Source organism: Salvia hispanica, chromosome 2, assembly GCF_029641045.1.
Source record: "Salvia hispanica isolate PSC_SH4W2 chromosome 2, Shi_PSC_v1, whole genome shotgun sequence".
In the NCBI taxonomy this organism is placed as follows: Eukaryota; Viridiplantae; Streptophyta; class Magnoliopsida; order Lamiales; family Lamiaceae; genus Salvia; species Salvia hispanica.
Window position 1 is genome coordinate 63,028,321 of NC_142693.1, and position 9,634 is coordinate 63,037,954.

The 9,634-nt window shown below is 32.5% G+C and overlaps 1 protein-coding gene across 1 annotated transcript; it reads right to left on the reverse strand.

Moving 5' to 3' along the window:
• Positions 1-4,438: 4,438 nt before the first annotated feature.
• LOC125218233 (cyclin-D3-1-like) lies at positions 4,439-6,413 on the reverse strand. Its single transcript, XM_048119870.2, has 4 exons — positions 5,906-6,413; positions 5,591-5,792; positions 4,966-5,096; positions 4,439-4,883 (listed from the first exon to the last, which is right to left on the reverse strand). The coding sequence occupies exons 1-4, from the start codon at positions 6,317-6,319 to the stop codon at positions 4,659-4,661; spliced, it is 972 nt and encodes a 323-aa protein (XP_047975827.1). The 5' UTR covers positions 6,320-6,413; the 3' UTR covers positions 4,439-4,658.
• Positions 6,414-9,634: the final 3,221 nt, after the last annotated feature.

Consider the following 9,634-nt stretch of genomic DNA (forward strand, 5'->3'; position numbering starts at 1 on the left):
AAAAAACTAGGGTTGCAGCTCATCGAGCATCCCAAGCCATATAAGCTGCAGTGCTTGATTGAAGATGGTTCCACCTGGGTGAACTATCAGGTGAAGGTACCACTTAAAATGAGAAATTATGAGGATGAAATATTGTGTGACGTAATATCAATGACGGCCACTCACGTGTTACTTGGAAGGCCGTGGCAATTTGATCGTCGAGTTACCCATGATGGGTACACCAATAGGTACTCATTCACCTATAATCGAATCAAGTTCATCCTTGATCCTCTAAGCCCTCAACAAGTTCAAAAAGATCGACTCAAACTGCAAAAGGAAGACGAACAAGTAGAAAAGGAGAAGGAAGTAGACCTGCCCACGGTTATGAACCGGAGGTTTTGGTTCGGAACCGCCGGTTCAGGTTTTGGGAAATATGGAACCGGAACTGAACCGTGAAGCTGTTTCACGGTTTCAATTCTGAACGGCTGGTTTTTGGACGGTTCGTAGCGGTTTAGGTTCGTTTTCGCGGGTTTTTTTTTATCCTTAATTTTTTTTCCATGTAGTTTGAAATCGTAAAATAAATTGGAATACGGAAATGGATAGTTTAAATTTAATTAAGACGAGTAAGGTGAAATTCTTGTTAACACAAGTATGAGGTGAGTGTAAGTGAGGATAGAGGGGAGCATTTATAGATAAAAATAGGGGGAAATGAGATTCATTTTGAATTTAAAATCAACATTTAAATAAATAAATAAAAAAGAAATGGTGTTTTGTGCAATCAATTTTGAATAGTGCAACCATCACCCATCGCCAACCAAACAATTTTGAAGACTCGACTAATCAATTTTGAAAACTGCCGATTCATCAATCAATGTTAATTAGAGTATTATGTTTTATTTAAAGTATTCAATTCTTCTAAGTTTTATCAAACAATGTTGATAAATATTTATTAATAATGATTCACACTCCATAGACTCCATATTTAAAAAAGTGTGTTAATTAATAAAATTGGAAATAGTTTTATAAAGTTATTACCATAATAGAGTATAGTTTTAATATAAGGATTAACTATGTTTAATTTTATCATTGCATTGGCGGTTCGGAACCGTGAACCACGGTTAACCGGCGGTTCGGTCGCGGTTTTGGTTCAAAAAATTTGGAACTTGAACAGAACCGCGGTTCTAAAATTCACGGTTTCGATTCAGAAAATTTCTCGCGGTTTCGCTTTGGAACCGTAACCACCTGTTACGGTTTCAGTTTTAACTGTCGGTTCGATAAACCTTTGGCAGCTCTAGAAGGAAGTCGGGATGTGACAATTTTTCGTTGAATATTTTATTAATTATAATGTAGAATCTATTAATTATTAATACGAGTGTATTAATATATCCACCTCTCTCTCAATCTGCCACTTTATGCTCCTCTTAGTCTATCTCAATTCCAAATAATTTCTTTGATAGGTATTAATCCAAATTAATATCCCATAAGTTTAAACTCGTCAAGATCACCTAAAAAGGTTACGAAAAATATAAATGTGGAGTACATGACTAAATAGTACATATAAACAGTGGCGAAGCCACGTTGAGGCTAGGCCCCATGTTCCCCCCATCAATTTGTCGATTGACTATATATAACATATGCAAACTACACTGCAAGTATAGTGTCTCTGGCGCAGTTGATTTGAGACGTAGTCTTGTAAGTTGTAACCCAGATGTTGCAAGTTTGAATTTCTGCGGCAACATATTTCTCTTTTTCTCTATATGCTAGTTTTTTTCTCTTTTCTTTATTCTAATGCAATATAATACTATGTAGTATATTATAATACTTCTACTCTCTATTTTTCAGAACATGCTTTCTATTTGTTCCTTTTTTACACTATTAATTATGTTAATCTTAAATCTTTATCACTTTATATTTGAAAATTCATTTTTATTTATACTATTTTTATATAAAACTTGAAAATAGTAAATAGGAGTATTAATTATTTCGAACTTTCGACATCAGCAACGTTAAATGAACTATGTAACTATTAATAGTGATTTAGAACCCCCACCAAAAAAATTCTGGCTTTGCTGCATATTCATTCCATTCGGTTAAATAGATGTAGATTTGTAGAGTAACATCATTTCTTCTAAAAATTGATAACTAACATGTGAAGTAGCACCAGGAAAAGACAAATTCTCATAATTAAAGGTAAGATACAAAAATTAAAAAGAAAAAGTAGAAAAGAAAAAAAAAAGAGCTAGACCACATTAGCCTTGACATGGTCAAATATGTCCCAAAATGGAGGAATTATTAACTGGAACCAACTCCATATTATTGAATAAAATAAAATAATGGATGTGTGTCTTTTCTTATACTCCATTTAATTATTTGGTTTGAAAAAAAAAACTATAGTCTATTCGACCAATGACCAAAAGAGCCAACAAAAGCATCTAAACCCTTAATCAGAAGATACTGTCTCCCAATCTCTCACTTCCACCTGTTCTAATTTTCTTGTATTTATGTGATTTTTGTTAGGTGAATCTTAATTCCAATTTTAGTCCGATCTTAATCCACCTCTAATCTAATTCCACCTAATTAACTATTTGTCCTGTGATTCGTATCATTTACTATCCCGTACTTTCAAAATAGAACTTTTTTTTCTTCACTTATTTAAAACTAGAAACTTTCTATTTTAGAAAATATTTTTATTTCTGATGAGGTGATACACTTTTTTCGCTAACAACATTTAATTTATATTTTCTTTCTATCTTTTTTTTACTTTACCAATTATATATTAAAATTCATACTATTTCAAAAGTTTTTACTGTTAACAGACAGAAGTAGGACTGTTTTATATTGTTGTCATAAATTATAATGACAAACACTCAAATGCACAAATTTATTCATTATATTGTGATACTTTTAATAGTCCTGATATGTGTTTTTCAATTAGTGATTATCATTCTTTCCAACCATAGTAAGCTCTCGGTCGACCCTATCATCGGAATACGAAGGTCAGACAACTTCGGTATTTGGAGTTGCCTTCACTTCCGTTCTTTGTCCATCTCTCGTTGCCAGATGTAGTTGTCAATACAACCTTGTCTTCTGATGGTAGAATCAATCTTCTTTATTGTGCTCGATGTATTACAAGTTTATTCAATGTGAACTTTCAACGCCGGATTTAGGTGGAGTTAAGGGTTGAGCAAGTCTACTGCAACTCAATCCATTAAAATCAACCTCCAGAGCTTCTATCAATCCAATGTGGTAGTTCCACTCCGCGCCAACCCGATTTATTTTTGTTCTTCGTCCATCATCCATATCCACTATAGCGCAAGGTGTCACACTATCATTGTCTGACCAGACTGATCCTCCACATTCTATTTTCTTGGTCCGTCAATGCAAGCATCAGCTAAGAATTTCAGTTGTCAAACAAAAACCAAACATTATTTCCAAATTTGATCACATCCAACAAATTAATTGCCCGCACCCATGTATTTGCTCACACATAGCCCACAAATAATAAGGGAAATTGATCACCTTCATTAAAGGGAAATTAAAAATAGGCGATCAATAATTTTCACAAGCCAACTTTGCTAGCTTAAAGTTGAACACTATAGAGGAAAATGATGTAATAATACAAACAAAGTGTCACGTTGCTTAATAATTCATTTCATACAACCCACAGTCCACAAAGATACAGTATCAACTCCACAGACAGTCAGATTCAGCGGAAATGAACTTACTTTAATGAATATATTATTCATATAAATATTAGATATAGATATGTGTTGTTCATTTATAAATGCTCCCACCGCCATTCACGCTACTTTTAAGTTCTATGGTGCATTATTTAGTTGGCTCCATAATCTAAGCAATCATACGTAACAATTAAATATTTTGTCGAATTTGGACCTCCTCAACTGTATAGGTATAGTTGTAATTTGATATTTTAATATATTGTGCTAATATTGATATTTAAAATATTAATATTACATATTTTAATGTGATCTTGTTAATATTTTTAATATATTGTGTTGATGAGTTAGGAGAACTAGCAACTTAAGAAAGTTAGCGAATATAATGCGATTCCTACCAAAAAAAAATATACTAACTCTTTAAGGTTATTATTCCAATCGATCTAGAGATTGATAATAACAAGCAATGTTAGAATTATTTGCATTAATGTTAAAAGTTTGGGCTATTTTATCTCTTACCATAATAATATCACAAAAATAAAAGATCCAGGTTGGAAAATTTATATCAGAATGTCTGCAAATAATTTTTTTATGATTAGATCAGCACTATACATTATATAATTAATACCACCATTTAATGCGCACACAAAGCATACACCTAAAAAATATTGAAATAAAACACATATAGCAGTAAAATATTTTATTCAATCTTACATATCCAAGAATCATGCACAGACAAAAGACAAAAACTTCTGTAGAGTGTAGACGATTCACAAAATCAATTTACAAATCAACTTATATAAATAATAAAATACCAAGTAGTACAAATTTAATTTCTCTGCATTCTATTCCCTTCATTCCCCTAAAATGCCAACCATCTTTGCCCAATTTTTTTAACATGGCCCACAATATGAATTTCTTGCAAGGGTGATTGGCATTTAAATACAAACATTAAATCAACAAATATATTTAATTAAAAATAAATATACTACTACTACTATACTAACTTTGGCGATCTGAGATCTTGATTTTCTTCAATTGTGGCGATGAAGAAACTGAGGAAGAATTCGAAGCAACTGCCCAAGAATCGTTTGAGGAAGAATCTGAGATGAATGAGAGATCAAACATCCCTTTTGGGCTACAAGGCAAAGATCCAAACTTTCTTTTGTTGATTCTGACGTTTGTAGCCACTTCTTGAATTAGCATAAAGCAATCTTCAACTTTGTCCTAATTTCATAGCACATTGCAAGAATTTTAGTATTTACATTTCTAAAAATTGAATCCCATTTTTTCATGGAAATTGTTGTACCTTGTTGATTCCAAGAATGCCCAATAATCGATTGTGGTGTTCCGGATCAATTGAGGGTTCAATGTTGGTGATCACATGGATCATTGTAGCTGTTGCCATTGTAGAAGGTAGATATGCCATGAATCTATTGTCTGGATTTAATAGAAATAAATTATTAAGATAATAAAATTGAAATAAATAAATAAATATAAACTGTCAAAAGAGTCAATTGTGGTCTAGCAACTTTAGACATTAGCCTAGGAAACAATAAATTATGGAGTATTATTGTTTTTATTTTTGAATCAAATAACATATTTTCTTTATAAATAAAGAACTTCGTTTAACTCACATGTGAATTATAGTAATATTAGACACTATTTGACCAAAAAAACTCACCATCATAATTTCTTCAAAAAAAAAACCCACAGTAATTCTTTATTTTAGGTGTCCACAGAATTTAGATTCATTTTCTAACTATTTTTCATTTTCTCCTCATCACCTTTTCTTTTTTATTTTCTATCTATTAAAATTCATGCATTCTAAAATAAGACTACTATTCATTGACTAATAATTGACCAAAATTAGACCAAAAATTATTTTTTGTAACAATTTACCGAAAAAGATGAGAATTTTAATGCTTCATTACCTGCAATAACAGAGAGAATCAAACGCTCGCATCTCGCAAGAAACTCCCCACAAAGATGTTCATTCAACAATAGCCTTCTTGCAATGTAATCAAGAAACGAAAATGGGGTGATGAGATTCATCTTCCACTCCAGCGTCGACAGAATCAAAATCTCCATTTTCTGAATGTTTCTGGGCTCAAACACATAAATGGGCTCCTCCACCTGCACAAATCAGCCACACCCATCTCATCAAAATCAAGAAAATCTCAAAAAGATTGGATTTTAATCATCAAGATTGGATTTTTATCGCCAAGATTGGATTTTTATCGACATACTTGAAAGTCTAGAAGAAGAGGGACATCGGTTTCTTCCACTTTAGCGGCGAGGGAGAGAGAAGCGACGGCGGCGAGCTGAAACATCCACGGCTTGTCGCTGTCAAATCGGTGGAGGAATTTATCGAGATAGGTGACTGCAAGAACCGCAGTGAGAGGGGAGAAGGAATAGTAGGCGATGGCTCTGAGCATCCATCGAATTACTTCTTCGATTTGGGGTTTAGTTTGGGATCTGCGGTGCGGTTCGTTTTGCTGCTCTTTGTGCAGTAGTGAGCGAAGTTCGTCGTCTTGTTCGAAGGGAGTGGTGAAGGAATTGAAGTTTAGGGAATGTTGGTGTTGGAGGGGAGTGTTTTGGGTGGTGTCGAAATGGTCTTCGTTGCAGAGGAGAGTGTCCAGGAACTGTGTGTGGGGAAGCATGTTTGTTGGGGGAGGTGGGGAGGAGTCATTCTAGTTTTGTAGGGGAATAGAGATGAGAGAGAGATGGGGAGGGAGATTTGGTGTGAGACATGTGTGAGAGTGGTGGATAGTAGAGGAAACGGCTAAAGAATGGATATTTATGGGTGGGTTTTGCTCTCATGGACCTTTTTTTTTCGTGTTTAGGCCATCCGCAACGCTGTCTCTTAACCGTCTCATCTCTTAACTATTCATGGGCCCCACTGTACTTTTCAGTTCATCTCTTAACTAAGAGACAACACCTGCATCCCTCCATCTCTTAACCATCTCTTATCCATCTCTTAACTATTCATTCAATTTCATTTTTTATTTTTATTTCCAACAAATTCAATTAATAAAAACACACTTCATTAAATAAAATAAAATCACAATTTAAAGGCCTAAAAAATTATAAAATACATAATTAAAAATACGTAATTAAAAAATAATATAATTAAATAAAATAAAAATTACAATTTAAAGGCCTAAAAAATTAAAAAATACATAATTAAAAATACATAATTAAAAATTAAAATTTACAATTTTTTTTTTCGAATTTTCGATTTTTTTTTAAAAATAAATAAATTTATGACGTCATAATTCCGACGCCCACTCGCGGGCCGGCGAGTGGGCGTCACGCCATCGCTTAGCGCGCGCCACCACGTGGCCCCGCGCGTCGTCTCGCCAGCTCGAGGTCGGCCTCTTCCGGACGCGTCGCGCGACGAGATGTCTCGTCTCGTCGAGACGAGACAAGCGTCGCAACGCTGTCTCGATGCTGTCTCGTCTCGTCGAGACGAGACCGAGACAGCATCGAGCCGCGTTGCGAATGCCCTTATGAGTCTGTTCCTAAGTGAGAGTGTGTGTATGTGTGTGAGAGAGAAAATAAGGGTACAATTAAAATTAAGACAAATGTATTTCTAATTCTAATAATGAATCATCTTAGTTTGAAAAAAAAAAAGTTATCTTCTTTGAGATGGGGAGATGACTTTTTCTCTCAGAAACAAAATTATACCAAATCGAATCTGAATACAATTGAACCCAGACTGTGTGTGAAAGAGAGAGAGTGATCGGTTCCAAATCGAATTGGAAAACCATTTTTTTCTAAAATATAAAATCGAACTTGAATTTTGAATAAATTGAACCCAAACTATATACTCCCTTTGTCACATTAAAAGTGAAATATTTTTTTTAGATTGTCCTATTAAAAATGAAACGTTCCTTAAAATGAAAATAATTATATCTCTACTTTTTCTTCTCTTTTACTTTACTTTCTTTGCATTAACTCACAAAAACAACATTATATTAATCATGTACCGATTCCAAAATGTTTTATATGTAATGAGACAGAGTGTATGAGAAAGAGCATTCGGTTTCAACTAAACTACTACTATAAAAATTAAAATTTTGTGAAAAATAAAACCAAATTAAACTGAAATTAAAAAAAATCAAACCAAGCAGAAAAATGAAATTACATGATAATATTCAAAAAAATTGGAGATTTTGAAAATCTAAAACTCGAATATGTGTTTTGACAGACCGATATAGAGGTAACAAGGGGCTTAAGCCCCAATTTAATAACAAAAAGTTCTTTTATAATATCATCTATGTGCGGATGCGCATTGTTATACAAAACAAAACATATGATAGATATTATCATAAAATTTTAATTCAAAATTTAAAATACATATCTCCTATCAACATAATTTATTATGCGTACATGTTAAACCACTCAAGTGTTGGAGAAGTTACAACAGATGACCCTATAGGTGGTAGTACTTTGCAATTTGTGTATATAGACAAATGGTGAAAAATGGAGTTATATTTGTTTTACTTAATATTTTGTGTTGAATTGGTATGATATTTGTACTATTGAGTAGATCTTAATAAGTACAATATGTCACCTTTTATGTACAATAATCTGCAATGATCACTCCTGATTTTAAATAAAAAATTTAATACTATATTCTAAAATTATTTGAGATTTCATATTAGTACATCATCCAAGTTCTAGATCCCAACTTAATGATCATACACCGTTTGATTAAGAGGAATCACGAAAATGAAAGAGAATGAAGGCTATGATTAAGTGTAGTATCGACAGCTTTTGGGGCTATAATTATACGCGAATTAATTGCATTTATTGGAAAAATAATTGTGTATTATTATTTTACTTAGCTGTTTAATTAAATACAAGGCAAAACGAAATACAAACTTACATTTATAAGTAGTGAGAAGTCAATTTAATAAACTGTTGCGCCGAAATTGGATGAATAGTCATGAATATTAGAAATAATCAAACAATCGTGGGCGTCATTAAATTTAAGGAATTATTGCCACCAACAATAAAAATTAAATTCTGCAATAGTGGCAACACAATTATCACATTTTTCATCATCCACCAAGTACGCCAATGGTATATTCAATACATATGAATCATTTTTAATTTATTTTTTACATATAATAAAGTACAACATACTAAGATTGCAGAATATATTAATGGCATTCGTATAGGTGATACTTTATAGGTCACGAAAAATTCATGGCAAATTTTCATTTCTATTCTATAAAAGAAATATGATCAGAGTAAAAAATTAGTGACCATTATAGAAATAGTTAAGACCTAAATAATAAAAAATGAGGAGTTAAATCATGGTAAAGAAAGAAGTAAACGTTTTATTCAGAGCCATTGTGTGAGAAAAGATTCGGACAATTATAAGAAAGAGAAGCAAATGGTCAATACATATCCTAACTGCGGAAATAGCAAGAAATTGAAAATACGTGAAGGTGATTGTTGAGCGTGTTTGATGATGAATTAATTGGTTGTTGTCTTTGCTCTATATGTTCTTTGATCCGATATCTCCTCTTGTCTATGTCGCGCTTGTAGTGTTTCGAGGGCTTTGACATAATGTCTTTATGTTTGTTTTTTATTCGTTTTGACTTGTTTGGATTTGAACGCTTGTATGTATTAATAGAAAAATGCAAGAATGTGAACAACAACCAAATCATAACCCAAAATATGTGTCAATTGTTAGATTTTGTTAGATTAAATCAGGGTTTAGGCAATGATTTTTTTTTTAAAAAAAATAGCATAATTGAATTAAAATCCAAGGTGTAACTTGTACAAGTTGAAGTTGTAATAGTAGTAATAAGTAAAAAACAATGAATATGCATACATTTTGAGAGTAGTTTTGGCAGACATAATTAAAAAAAAAGACAGACATATATGTAAGGTTGCACTAAATTAATGCGTCGCCAAATACAAATATGAACAGGAGATTTATTAATTGATTTCGGCAAATC